The sequence below is a fragment of the Engraulis encrasicolus genome, chromosome 7 (genome assembly GCF_034702125.1).
Source record: "Engraulis encrasicolus isolate BLACKSEA-1 chromosome 7, IST_EnEncr_1.0, whole genome shotgun sequence".
Taxonomy (NCBI): domain Eukaryota; kingdom Metazoa; phylum Chordata; class Actinopteri; order Clupeiformes; family Engraulidae; genus Engraulis; species Engraulis encrasicolus.
In genome coordinates, this window is record NC_085863.1 from 52997604 (window position 1) to 53012312 (window position 14709).

Below are 14709 nucleotides of genomic sequence, written 5' to 3' on the forward strand. Positions count from 1 at the left end.
TTAAAAAAAACTGCATTCAAAGAAAGCTTTTGCTAGTTTTTTCGTTGGAGATGCTTTGTTCTTTGCCTGCTTATGACAGGATTTCAATTGAAGTCTTAAAAGTGTTACCACCATATTACCAGTACCTCATGTTTAACTCTTGAGGTGAAAACACACACACACACACACACACACACACACACACACACACACACACACACACACGCACACGCACACGCACACGCACACGCACACGCACACGCACACGCACACACACGCACACACACACACACACACACACACGCACACACACACACGCACAGCTGATGACACCATGGGGAAAGACTTTCCTCAACACCAGGGACAAGTAGTCATGCCACCCCCGGGTGCCTGCCTGCCACCCACTGATACATTCCTCTATGAAAGCCAGCACACTCTGAAGTGGCAGAGGTTTTCCTCCAACTGTCGGTCTCTGTCTCTCTCTGTCTCTCTCTCTCTCTCTCTCAACGTTGCGGCATGGTCGTCTCTTTCACATGCCCTTTAAGAGTGCTCTGTTCCTCACTTTAGACACAGCCAGACCTGTAGCAGAATGTCATGGTCTAAGCCTTTTGTAGGATACATCAAATATGAACTGCATCCTTCCAAAGCTAAACGTGAGACCAAATATTCATTTTGGACCTTCTTTCTAATTTTTAACAAATTTAAAAAAGCGCACCTTGAAAAATGGTACGTTCAATTTTTAAAGTCTGCATGACTTATGATTAAAAACCAATTAAGAAAACGAATATGGAGCCAAGGAGGCTGTGGCAGTAGACCATTGCATTTTTTTTTTGTTATGTACTATGTAAACAAGACAGTGGGAGAATATGGACACAGTTTCATATCATGATATATCCTCAGAACTGAATGAACATTTGAAGATTTGATAATTTGATGATGTCACTTCTAATGTCCACAATATCCCAAGATGTCATTCAACATCTTGCATCCTGCTATATACAAAATATGCAGTAGATGTTGAGTCCCAACTCAATGAATCAGAAAATTGCAATATGATCATATAATGGCCCAAAATGTCATTGATATCATCATATGAAAAAAAAAATCTGTGGCAATCTATGGCAATGTCCTACCCCTGGCCAACACTATGATACAGTTAAGGATCTGCTCAATGATGTCGTAGAGCTTATGATTATAAAAAGAGCTGGAACGGAAGCATACTAAACAGCATAGCTTATAGCATAACATAGCATAGCATAGCAACACAGCTAAACAGGAAGTCAGAGGAAACTGTGAACTGCTTCGACCGCCATCTTGTGAGTCACCATGGCGATCCTCATTATGTGCTTCTTGAGTCTCCGTTTCGGAATATACGCGCCGGAATTTCACCTCACTCCAGTCGGTCAGTCAGTCCGGGAGGCGAACGCGGCATGTCGTCACGTGCGACAGAGGTACTAATATAAAGACGGATGAGTTAAAAAGGGGAGGAGTTGTTGTCGTCGTCATGGGACTGTCCTCTCCATCCTCTGCATGGGACGCCACGCTCTTCCACAAACACACACAGGCTCACACTCCGTCCACTCTGTTCAGTTCAAGCCTGAAGGGAGTGTGAGTCACACACAGACACTCACATAAGCTTTCCATGTCTCTGAGTGGTGTAAAACAAGTATATGTGTACGTCTGTGTGTGTGTGTTTTCGCTGTGGAGGTGTTTGTGTGGACAGGTGAGGTTGTTGAGGTGAGCAGGTAGAGGTGCAGGTGAGATGAGTGTGTGCTGATGCCTGAAGAGAGGGAGGCCCCACAGTGCACCCACAGTGCTACTCTAGCTTATCAGACCACTCTTTCCTTCGTTTTTCTCTCTCTTCTCTCCATTTTTCTCTTCCTTCTCCTCCCTCCCCGTGTCCTCCTCCACTTGCTCTCTTGTCTGTCGTCCGGTGGCAGCTACACTGCAGAGACCTGTTCGTCTGTGGGAGGAGAGGACACAGTCAAGGCAGGTTCCAGACAGTCCCATAACTATGACAACAAATTACTGGTGTAAAGTAACAACACTAAGGAGTTTTTTTTTTTTTAAAAGAATCCATAGTGTGATCATGTTGTATGATTTTGTCAGTTACTAGCAGCAAGTTAATGTAACACAGCTTCTCGTATTTGGGATTTGATGTCACATTGAAAGATAACAATAAAAACTCATTGGTGTTGCTTTAAGACATTCATGAACAAAAAGGACACAAAACAATTGCATGCATAAGGTGTAGCAGAGCAGGCAGTGACTGATTCAGATAAGTCTTGTAAAATCAATACCCAATAAGGCTGCCTGATTAATTTCGTTATTAAATCATCACAGAAAACACATATGGGTCAAAGACGTCCAAAAAGGAATTGTCATTCAGTGTAACGGATACCTTCTGCTGACTGTAACTGTAAGAAACATGACTCTTTTTATTTTATTTTTTTCCAGTGAATTCATGAAAGCCTCGGCTGTTATTCATTCACTTGAAACAATTTTAAAAAATCATGTTTTTTACAGTTACAGTCAGCAGAAGGTATCCGTTACACTGAATGACAGTTCCTTTTTGGACGTCTTTGACCCACATAGCAAATTGCCATTTTCCTTCTCGTACCATTATACTGCAAACTACTCTAAACTAAAACCAGAGGTAAAATCGCCGGCATAATCTCCAAATCCTTGAATTTTGACCTTCAGCTTAAACAGAGAGCTAGCGAGCAAGCGAGAGAGAGAAAGCAAGGACACAGGCAGCAGCAAGCAGCATCATCAACATCATCATTATCAACATCATCATCATCATTAGCAGCAGCAGCAGCAGCAGCAGCAGCAACTGCAGAAGTAGCAGGGGGGGTAGCAGCAACAAACCTCCGAGGCAGGCTACCTATCCAGCTAACCTACACTGTTGGTGTATACCCTAACGTGACTGGAGACATACCATCCTCACTATCAGCCAGCGGGGGCACGGTGCTGCCTGGCCGGCTGAGGGGCGGGGGGCCCAGCCTGGCCGGGCTCTGCAGCAGCTTAGACCTCTGCAGGGCCACGCTATAGTCGGGCGGCTTTAAGTGGGGCGGCCGCGCTTGTGTCTGTGGTGGTGCTTGGTGTTGTGACGGTGGTAGTGGGTGGTGGTGGTGGTGGTGAGGGTGTGGCAAGGGCACGGCGGGCACTCCTCCTCCTCCTCCTCCTCCTCCCTCCTGTGCCTCCTCGCCCAGTGCCAGCCCCTGGTAGCCTGGCGGGGTGGGCGGCGGGAGCCTGAACCTGTCGTCCTTGGTGGGCGACGTTACACAGTACACTGCCAGCCGGGGATATGGGAAGGGGAAGGGGGAGGTGGTGGAAGGTGATGAGAGGATGGGTGGAGGAAAGGAGAGGAAAGGGATTTCAGAGGTGGGGTTGAGGGGTAGGGGAAGTGTGGGGTGGAGGGGTGGAGGTGACAGAGATGGTAGGATTGGGAAAAGGGTAGGGTGTGGGGGGAGGGAATGGTCAACAACAAACAAAAATAAAAAAATAAATAATAAATAAAAAACAAAAATCAATGTAATGTTCACAGGGTCACTAACTCTCTACGAAAAGAAAATCTATAAGCATGCGAAATGAATGGCAGCAGCAGATTTGGCCTTGGACCCTACGAGTCAATTCCTCTCGCAGTGCCAGTGGCACTTATGCTTTGGCGCTTATCAGGAATGTGATATCCTGACACATGACTGAAGGCTCCAGTACATAATCTGAGCAATACAGGGACTTCCACACTGGAAAATACTTGCACTGACCATGGTTTAGGCCGAAATGCCTCCATGGTGGATATGGTGTGATTAATAATAAGAACAAAATTGGGATTTCTTTTTGCTTGAATTTGATGGTTTTTCTTAACTCATGTCCAAAGTCGTCTTTCATCTCTTAAGTTGAGCGCCCTCATCCCATCCTAGATTCCCCATATAATATACGTATCAAAGAAAATGTTAAGGCTTTCAGGAAGCACACGTACAGTACAGAGACATCTGGCAACTAGAAGCAGCTGAAGCAGCTAGACTCACTAAAGCACATTGCTCTGCTCAGCTATGGCCAAGCTAAATAGCAGACTGGGGCTGCGGGACTGCAGACTACTCAGAGGAAAATCAAAACTGTGTTATCCTATGGAGAGAAGGATCCCTACATAGTCAAAGCAGCGAGCCAACGTGTTACTAGTCAGGGATCCCTCTAATATACCATATCATATTAATGTGTTGCCCTTTCTAAAATTATATATAGCCTATTATTACTAGATTAATATTTGTGTATATACATTAACATCAGTAAGAACAGAATTATTACTAGGGATGAACCGGTTTCATATTTGACCTTGTTCACGGGGATCAGTTTTGGTTTCAGTGATCAGAGTGGATTCGGGACTCGGGATTTGGTATTCGGCCAAATCTGGATTCGTTATTGGGCAGAACCTTAAAAATCAGGATTCGGAACATCCCTAAATAATTACTCTTATTCTTGTACATTTTTTATCATGGTTTTACTTGACTTTTCACTAGATGTTTACAGTGCACTTGAAAGTGATTTGAAGTGCCTGCTTGAATTTGTGCCTGCTTTGAGAGCGTGGAACACAGACAGAAGTGCGTTCTTTGCATTTACCGATTGATGACATAAAATAAGCGTGTCTTGAAAGCCAACATCTGCTGATGTCATTCCATACCACTGCAAAGTCATTCTAGAGTGAAATTAGCACTACATGTACATACATCGGTGCTCTAGGGGAAACACAGTGAACACAGCAAACCGGACAAAACATACAGTGCAAACACAAACACAAGCAACGGGCCCAAAGAACGGGCCCTAAGCAGGTGACAGCATCGCCCCCTCACCTATCAGGCCTTTGTCTGTGCTTGAGGTGACGGTCTTGTAGGTGGTGTCGGCGCCCTGGGGGCCATCGACGGGAGAGGAGAGGTCTCCCTGTGACGACTGCTCGGCCGCCCGGCGCTTGATGGTGCCGTAGCTGCCCTCGTAGGTGTCCGATAGCGAGCTAGAGGAAGCCCAGCTCTGCCGCGTGGACGTGTTGAGCTCCGAGCTGTCCCTGGAGTGCCGGTTAGTCGCCGTGGAGGAGCTGCTGTTGCTGCTGCAGCTGCTGGTGCTGGTGGCGTTGTTGTTGCTAGCGGACGCTAGGCTAGTGCTAGTGCAGTGTTCGGTCCAGGAGGAGGGCCCGGCCTCTACCTCGGCGATGGGGCCGCCCAGCTGCGAGTGGCGGTAGGGGCCCAGGTCCATGGCGCGCTGGGCCGGCAGGCAGCTCTGGAAGTTGTCGTGCGAGCTGCTGGAGCAAGAAGTCCAGCTGCCGCGCCCGCTGTCCGCCGCCTCCACCGACACGTGGTCAGGCGTCAGCTCGTCCGTGCTCAGGGAGGAGGTGAAGGTGGACGCGCGCGCCACCGAGGGCCGCGAGCCGGACGAACTGGGGGAGGAGAGGAGAAGAGAGGAGAGGAGACAGGAGTGTGTGGAAAAACAGGAATAAACAATTTGAAGTCATTCATGCAGGATCTTTAAGTGGCATGTCCAACCTGTAACTACACAACTACAGAACAAACTACAGCAAAACTGAAGTTTAAATAGTTGTTTAGATAACACAAAATGTACATAACTGAATGCAAGTTTAAATAACTAACTGTTTTATTTGTGAACAATGTTTTTGTGAACGCTGAATTAAAATTATCTCTCGATTAAGGACAAAAAACAGAGTTGTTCGTGAAATCAGGTGTTCACTGCAGCAGTGCGCCTGCGCTACATAGTAAGGGCCTCACGTACGCAGATAACTCAGTCCATGGCAGCATCTTGGGGCGACAGGCCTCTATTCCTGAAACTTCCCCCAAGTTTTATTAGTTTTATTTTCACTGAATCATTTTAATGGAGTTGCGAATAATAAAAAAAAAGAAAGAGAGAGACTACCGATCAGAAATGAGCTCAGCTTTCGCCAAGAAAACCAGAAGGAGGAGGAGGAGGTAGCACGGTGTGCTAGATTTATTAGAGTAGCTCACAGAAGTGATAGAAGTAATTACAGTCTTTCTATAAACTCTGCCACCTACTCCACTGAATTTAAAAGCGTCGCCATAAAAACAACACCGCTGTTAATCCATCAGTGCTGTGTGTGTGTGTGTGTGTGTGTGTGTGTGTGTGTGTGTGTGTGTGTGTGTGTGTGTGTGTGTGTGTGTGTGTGTGTGTGCGTGTGTGCGTCTCCAATCAAGCAGCTGGCTTTTATGTGTTTGTTTGTGTACAAAAGAGCTGCCATCACCAGTTTTTACAAGACAACAAGGAGAAAGGAGTTTGGAAACAGCCTGCATCACCTTGTGTGTGTGTGTGCGTTCGTTTGTGTGTGTGTGTGAGTGAGAGAGTTTGAGTTTATATATCAATGTGTCAGTTTGACTATGTTGCACGTACTGTATGTGACTGAGCAGGAGAGAGACCGTTTGCATGTCAATAAAGCGTGTGTGCAAGTGTGTAACCAGGTCGTGAGATAATTGGCATGTAGACATAACCGTCCACTAAGTTTAAGAAAGTATGTCTCTTGGAACAAATGTCTACTGTGTGTTTCCTTGTTCTGGGGTGGCTGGTGTGTGTTTTTACCGTGTGCTGAGTTGAATGCACTGTATTCTAATGTGTGCGCTGTACTCTGGTTGAGTCCTGTGTGTGTGTGTTCGTGTGTGTGTGTGTGTTCGTGTGTTCGTGTGTGTGTGTGTGTGTGTATCTGTGTCTTGTGCTAGGCTGGCTGCAGTCCTGTGTGTGTGTGTGTGTGTGTGTGTGTGTGTGTGTGTGTGTGTGTGTGTGTGTGTGTGTGTGTGTGTGTGTGTGTGTGTGTGTGTGTCTATCTGTCTGTCTGTCTTGTGCTAGGCTGGCTGCAGTCCTGTGTGTGTGTGTGTGTGTGTGTGTGTGTGTGTGTGTGTGTGTGTGTGTGTGTGTGTGTGTGTGTGTGTGTGTGTGTGTGTGTGTGTGTGTTTAAGTGTACGTGTGTTTAAGTGTGATCCGTGTACCTTGCTAGGCTGGCTGCAGTGCTGTGTGTGTGTACCTTGTGCTAGGCTGGCTGCAGTCGTGTGTGTGTGTGTGTACCTTGCTAGGCTGGCTGCAGTGCTGTGTGTGTGTACCTTGTGCTAGGCTGGCTGCAGTCGTGTGTGTGTGTGCTGGGCTCCGGTTGGCTGGCAGGCCTGGGGGCTGTGCTGCTGCTGCTGCTGCTGTGGCTGTTGTTGCGCTCCTCCGGGGCGGCCGTGGGCATGGAGTCCACTGAGCAGTTGCTCACGATGCTGGAACGCGACGAGATCTCACTGTGGCTCGAGTCCGACAGGTCCATCTTGCCCGCTGGCATCAACGCGTAACCTGGCCAACCAAGACACACAATACATGCAGGCAGAGGAGGGACAGACAAACACATCGCACGGTTAGTGATTGCTGTACATACGACCCTGGAAGCACACAGCGAAAAAGCTTCAATAGCCCTTTTCCAGATTTGTATTCAATACGAGTACTTTTGTAAAAACAGGCAAGCACCTGAGGTTCTGATAGAGGTACTTTTACTGGATCAATCACATTTGCTTTTAAATACTGAAACATTTTATTTGGAAAAATACATTTGTGTGTAAAAAGGGTTTCAACAAAACGTGTTTGAAATGGATAGTAAAAGTACTACAGTACTACAGGAATCATTAACATTCCAACACTGATGACTGTCAGGAACATTTCCAAAAAAAACACTTCTTACTCATCAGTCCTTAAATATCTTCATGCTCACAACTACATGGAACTCATCACAGCTTTGTAATTTAGTGCATTTTAAAACAGCCTGATAACCATTGAGACATACACTGTCTGGTCAGTTGTCAACGCCTAAGCTTATCACAACCAATTTACAATACTGTAGAGTGTGAATCTGAAAAGTTCACTTGCTCATTTAATAGCACATGACAGTACAGAGTCAGCCTCGGAAACATTCTAGGACACATTCTATAAGTGCTCTACTACATAGTGAACAAGAGGACTTTCAGAAAGACCCCATAGAGTCCCTGCTCTCAGAAAAAGCAAGTCTTGGCAACCCTGTCTAGCCCTCCCCTGCCCTTCTCCTCAGAGTGTCCTCCTCCTCTTGCGTTTGTCTCTGCAGAGCCAGCTAAAGTTTAGCGTGGGTCCTGCACCACCACCACCACCACCACCGCCGCCGCTGCTGCTGCCCTGCTCTGGCATCTGCTCCTCTGAAGCCCTGTCCTCACGCCTGACCACAGTAGGACCAGCAGGGCCGACTCCAACCCCGGCGCTGGCCCTCTCCCTCTCCCTCTCCCTCAGCCTCTCCCTGGAGGCGCTCCTCTCCCTCAGCATCCTAAAGGGCGACGCCAGCCTCTTCCTCAGTGGAGACTCGGGCCGCCTGGGAGGCCGAGTTGGGGTCACAGGGGTCCGGTATGTCCCTATGCCTGTCTGGTTCTCTGCATGTATTAGAATCTTTCCTGTCTCTCCTCCTCCTTCTCCTCCTGGTTTTCCACCTCCTCCTCTCAGGGGTGTTCTGGTGCCTGGCTCTGCCTGCTCCTGCTCCTGCTGCTCTGCCTGCCTGTCCTGCTCTCCTCCTGCTCCTGCGGCTCCTGCTGTACTGCCGTCTGTGCTGCACTGCCGGGTCATGAGCAGGATCTGCTTGTGCAGGAAAGCCCCACCTATGCCGTAGCTGCGGCCGGGGCCGCCAGAGGGGGCGCCACCACTGCTGCTGCCGGCAACACCGCTGCTGCTGCTGCTGAAGCTGCCTCCGCCACCACCAGCCGCCTTGGACACTGCAACAGACGGGAGAGAGGGGAGAGAGTGTCAGCCAGTGTCCATGACAGGAGTTCTGAAATGTAAACTCACTGCTGCCATCTACTGTTGGGGAAGAGAGGGAGATCCACATAATGTAGACTAGACAAAAGAAATCAGAATTAGAAAGCTTTGGGAAGACATGCGGCATTGCTCTAAATCCAGTTCTCAAATCCTCACCATACAATGCAACCTAGCAGTCTGGGAGAAATACATTAACAAGACAGATCCGGATTAAAAGCATTGTATTAGTTGTGGGGTTTTCCCTTAGCTCTTGGAAACAGTATTTGCAATAGTATAACTACAATACGGGTAAGTGGCGCGCCCACCTTTCCGTGGGGAGCCCTGTGGTGAGACGGTGGGGCTGGAGTGTAGAGAGGAGGCCGTGGAGATGCTGTCTTCCGCCCTCTTCCCACTCCACGACTCCTCACTGGCATTGGACGGCTTCTTCTGCACCTGGGGAGAGCCTGGTGGGGACAGACACGGACACACAGAATAGACACACAAAGCACACACACATGAAAACATGCAGGCACGCAAGCACGCACACACACACACACATCAGAGATCAGTACAGAAATCATACATTCAGAGGCTACAGCTGCCAATCATGTTGCCTGACAAACAGGCCGAGAGACAATCACACTGACAGTTTGTGAGTATACTAGGGCTGTAACGATGTTGCATCGAACCGAGAAATCACGTTACACAGAGTAATGATACTGTATCGCGTTACAAAGAAGGCGGTATCGTAATACACCCTTTCAAAGTATTGTTGCTTATCAGTCCAGAAAACAACCACATGATATGAAGTGATAGTGCTTCCGAGCTTAAAATCATCATCATTATTATATTTCAACTTTTAAAAATGATAAATAGCCTCTTGTAACTTATCAAACCTATAAGATGTAACACAATTTTATTTCATAATGTTGGCAAATGTGAAATCGTGGGGTGTATATAAAAAAATCTTGAAACAAACCGAATCGTGAGTTCAGTGTATCATTACAGCCCTAGTGTATACCGTAATGCAACATTGTGTTGAAATAGAAATGTCCAAGCACTCACAGTGTGCCAGGTCCTTGGCCAGGCTCTTCTTGCGCAGCGGGTACAGGCTGACGGGCGGCACCTGCAGCACCTGCGAGACGCGGTTCTGGGACTTCCCAGAGGGCAAGGCTGAGCGCAGAGACACGGGAGACATGTCCGACTTAGTGGACCTCCTCTCACTCAGATTCTTAGACACTGCAGGACATGAAGAGGCACGTCGTGATGCAACAGCTTAGTAGGACAGGTACTGTACTGTACTGTAGCAGCTAAAGAGAGCATCCCCCCAAACCACACTACTGGGGGGGTGACTACTCTGGATAGAACATCCAGAGGAAGTTAAGCTATAAAAACAACTATGGCTTTTTATGATTTTAATTCAATAATTTACATTTACAAATTCACAAATTTACATTTACAAATTCACAAACAGAGGTGTGAATCACAAGTTCAGAAAGTAAAAACCCTGTGCCACAAATTTGATCCACTCAGACCGATGGCTGATAGCAGTGAGCACTCGATAAGGGTAGACCAGTGAAGTCCCCTGTGCTACAGGGAAAACGTGGCTGGGGGTTTAATTTTCTAAAACCACGATTGACTCCTCTGTTCTCAAACATGGTTTACACCACACAAATGCAATGGTTGAAAATGTCCCAAATTGGGTTTTTGTATAGCCAGATACAACCAATCATGGAATTTATATACATACAATGGATTTGAAATGGAATGGACTTCTCGTAAAGAATATACTTTATTCTTTCCTACACTATCGTTCTTGTGGATGCGTTGCATGACCGACCTCTTCATGGTAAAAAATGACACTTCATTTCAGTTGCACGTTGCACATCTACTCACTAGATGGCAGCAAACTGTAGTAGCGTAGCCACACCCTACACATCTGAAGAGAACCCAGTGGCGGCTGTCTTTCCAAGCATGGACCACAAGAGGGAGTCAGTGACCGTGTTTGCGCTCCCTGAATAGTAATCACTGTTGAGGGAGGCCTAGCGACCCCATGCTGTGTTACTAGGAGACTGGGGAAGAATGGCGACTTCAGGGTTGGGTCATATTTGTCCTTATGGGCACAAATATGTACGTGTGGCATGTTTGTGGATGACTGTGCATCAATCCTTCTAGCATAAGCAACAGAGATGGACAGACGACAGCATGACAATGGAATATGAATAAACTGGGTTCTCAGGTAGTAGCAGTGAGCAATGAGGATTAATTTATGAATGTTGTCATTTAGCAATTAATTGATGGCCTGGTGAATTCACTCATTCATTCCTTTTGTTTGTTCATTCAAGCATTTATTTTATTCATCTATCCATCCATTTATTCATTAGTTTGTCAATGGAGGCACTAGCATTAGGCTTGGCTGTGTGTAAGGTAAAGCTGAGTTGTAGTGTGTACTAGCTGTAAGTATAGATGGTGAAACTTGGTATGGCATGATGTTATGATGTTATGGGCAAACAGACAGACAGACAGACAGACCGGGGGACAGACAGAGGGACAGACAGACATTGAGACAGAGGGACAGACAGACAGGCAGGCAGGGAGACGGACGGACGGACAGGAAGGGAGACAAGACGGATTGACGTACGCAAAGAGACGGACGGATAGACACACAACGACACACAAAGACACACAAAGACACACAAAGACACACACAAAGACACACAAAGACACACACAAAGACACACACACACACACACAAAGACACACACACACACACACACACACACACACACACACACACACACACACACACACACACACACACACACACACACACACACACACACACACACACACACACACACACACACACACACACACAGACAGACAGGCGCGCACACACACAGCAACTCACATGTGCTGTATGCGGGCTCGCACTGCAGGGACATGATGTGGAACTTGTCCTCGTCCGTTTCCACGTGCAGGTTGGCCAGGTACTGCTTGACCTTGCGGGCCATCTGGGCGTCCTCGTACAGCTTCTTGGCGTTCAGCAGAGAGCTGCGCCGCACGCGCTTCTTGTGGCCCGCCTGCAGGTCCAACACCGTGGAGTTGGTGCTGCCCTGGCTCAGGGACCTGGAGAGAGGAGGGGAAGAGAGGGAGAGAGAGAGGCAGGAGAAGAGGGAGAACGGAGGGGAAGAGAGAGAGGGAGGAGAGGGAGGAGAAGAGGGAGAGAGGGAGGAAGAGGTGGAGAGAGGATAAGAGGAAGGAGAGAGAGAGCAGAGGAGAGAGAGTGCAGAAGAGAAAGAGAGAGAGAGGAGGGGAAAGAGAAAAAGGCAGGGAAAAATGGAAGAAAAACAAGGGGGAAAGAGAGAGACGAGTGACGACAGGAGAGTAAGAAATACAGGAAGAGTAGAAAGAACAGGAATAAAAAGAGAGAAAGTAGAGATAGATAAATGAGGGATACAAGAGGAAATCAGGGAGGGAGAGAGAGAGAGAGAGAGAGAGAGAGAGAGAGAGAGAGAGAGAGAGAGAGAGAGAGAGAGAGAGAGAGAGAGAGAGAGAGAGAGAGAGAAAGAAAGTTGGAGGAGGAGATGGAGGCAGACAGACAAGAGCCAGCAACACAAAGGAAGAGGAAGAAGCAGGTTCACAATGGCAGATAGAGATCAGAGAGGAGAGAGAGGATGACAGGGAGAGACAGAGAATACAAAGAGAACAGAGGACAGGAACAGAAAGAGGGAGAGAGGAAGAAAGAGTGTGTGAGAGAGAGAGAGAGAGAGAGAGAGAGAGAGAGAGAGAGAGAGAGAGAGAGAGAGAGAGAGAGAGAGAGAGAGGAAGAGAGAGAAGGAGAAAGAGAGAGAAAGAGATAGAGAGTGAGTGCGAGAATACAAACAGAACAGAGGACAGGAAGAGAAAGAGAGAGAGAGAGAGAGAGAGGAAGAGAGTGACAGAGAGAGGGGATACAAAAAGAACAGAGGACGGGAACAAAGAGAGGGAGAGAAGAGAGAAGAGATGTGATTGTTAGCCACTACGTTAAAGGATCATCCGGAAATGAAGTCATTACAAAAGCTCATGCGTTTTCCTTCGTCTTTTTTTTTCAATGTAATTTTGTGTAGGTCCACAGATCATCCAAAGAAGAGCACACGCACACGCACACGCACACGCACACGCACACGCACAATTATTCCACAGAACATCAAAGCAGCAGGTCGTGTCCTGTCTGCCACGCAGCCTATTCTGGGGCCACTAGTGCCCTTTGAAGTCAGCTAGTAATCAAATGCAAATTTCTTTCTGCTGTCTGCAGCCAAAAAAAAAAAAAAAACAGGTTAATGCAACCATGCAAAAAAAGAGAAAAGAAAAAGGGGATTCACATTCAATGGTGAAATCCATGCTTAAAATAACTCCAAATGCAATACATTCATGTGAATAATAAAAATAACAGGAATAAAACGACTGAGAAAACGAACAAACGGAATCGGGGTTAGAGGATGGAGGAACGGTGCGGAGCGAGACGGATGAAAGGAGTCAGGCTTGCTTGCGATGCCCCCCGCTGGAGGGGGTGTTTGGGGAGGGGGCTGGTTGGTTTTGTGACTGAGAATGCAAGATGCTCTGTTGCGATGCGTCCAGGAGTTTTAGTGGGGTGGGGTGGGGTGGGGTGTGTGGGGTGGGAGGATGATGATGACACTGATGATGCATGGGTTTTTTTTTTTGGTCTTGATCATGCAGGAGCGGGCACGGGCACAGGCATGGGCACTGCAAAACCATGCCGCAGTGCCAACACACACAACACACTTACCCCAGACTCTTCCACCTCTTCTTCCTGCAGACAAGACCCACGAGAGGTGAGGGCACGGACACAAGAGACAGAGACACACAGGGACAGAGACACACATACACACTGAGACAGTGAAGGAGTAGGAGGAGGAGGTGTTCGTCCGAACACACAGTTTACTAGCACACATCTGAGCCATGAACTTGGTCAGAGGTGTGAACTTGGACACACACAGCAGACAGGATATGAAAGGAGACACAGATGTAAAGGAAGGGGATCCTTTGCATTGGTGAGAGAGAACAGCAGAAAGCTACTGCCACTGAATCCTAAGATCCAAATGAACGCATAGCACACTCACTACTCGCGGGTCACAGGACATGTTTGGGGAAGCAGAAAAATGTAGGCGTACATTTTTCCCATTCCAAAAGGTCAACATCCAGTATTGTAGTAAAGAACAAGCTGAAGATTCCATTCAATTTCAGTTTTTTTAGGGACCATGTAAAATTAGAACAAATGTTGCCATTCCATGTTGCCAAATAATAGTGATCTACTACATACAGCTCAAAAGAAACCCAAACACAGTAACTACAGTACATATTTAGACTGGACATTCCCTTTGTAACACTTCCTTTATGTTGCAACTCAGTGTCTTCTTCCCATTGAGAAAGTACATGAAATCACCACCTTCTTCTATTCATTGTTAAAATGTGTGTTGAAAGGACAGTTCCAGCAATTAGAATTTTTCTCACTTGCTACACTACACTGTGAGAGGCCTGTACAGGCAAGCGGCTTTAGCTTTGTCTTCTGTGCACTGGACAGATCCTGTGGTTGTTGCAAAACAACATTTTCTTTTCCCCTGAGTTTGTCTGTGGCTACTCCAGTATTCTAGGTGAAGTCCGGGGCTGAGATCCAAACTCTGCGTGCCGTGAGACTGAGACAGTGATGCCATTACATCACCGGATGGGACGGCCACCGAGGTGCCTCCTTACTCCAGGAGAGAGAGAGAGAGAGAGAGAGAGAGAGAGAGAGAGAGAGAGAGAGAGAGAGAGAGAGAGAGAGAGAGAGAGAGAGAGAGAGAGATAAAGATATATAGAGAGAAATAAAGATAGAGATAGAGAGAGAGAGAGAAAGAGAGAGACAGACAGCCAGAGAGAAAGAGAGAGAGAGACAAA

At 47.3% G+C, this 14709-nt stretch overlaps 1 protein-coding gene across 1 annotated transcript in view; it reads right to left on the minus strand.

The window, feature by feature from the left end:
- Window positions 1-278: 278 nt before the first annotated feature.
- The window catches only part of rapgef6 (Rap guanine nucleotide exchange factor (GEF) 6), a 148688-nt gene continuing 134257 nt past the window's right edge, over window positions 279-14709 (minus strand). The window contains exons 24-31 of the mRNA XM_063203935.1: window positions 13562-13585; window positions 11684-11901; window positions 9838-10011; window positions 9099-9236; window positions 7092-7320; window positions 4833-5410; window positions 2921-3274; window positions 279-1942 (exon numbers count right to left, since the gene is read on the minus strand). Of these exons, the coding sequence (XP_063060005.1) occupies window positions 1920-1942; window positions 2921-3274; window positions 4833-5410; window positions 7092-7320; window positions 9099-9236; window positions 9838-10011; window positions 11684-11901; window positions 13562-13585 (1738 nt within the window). The 3' untranslated portion in view covers window positions 279-1919. The remainder of the gene's footprint in view (window positions 1943-2920; window positions 3275-4832; window positions 5411-7091; window positions 7321-9098; window positions 9237-9837; window positions 10012-11683; window positions 11902-13561; window positions 13586-14709) is intronic.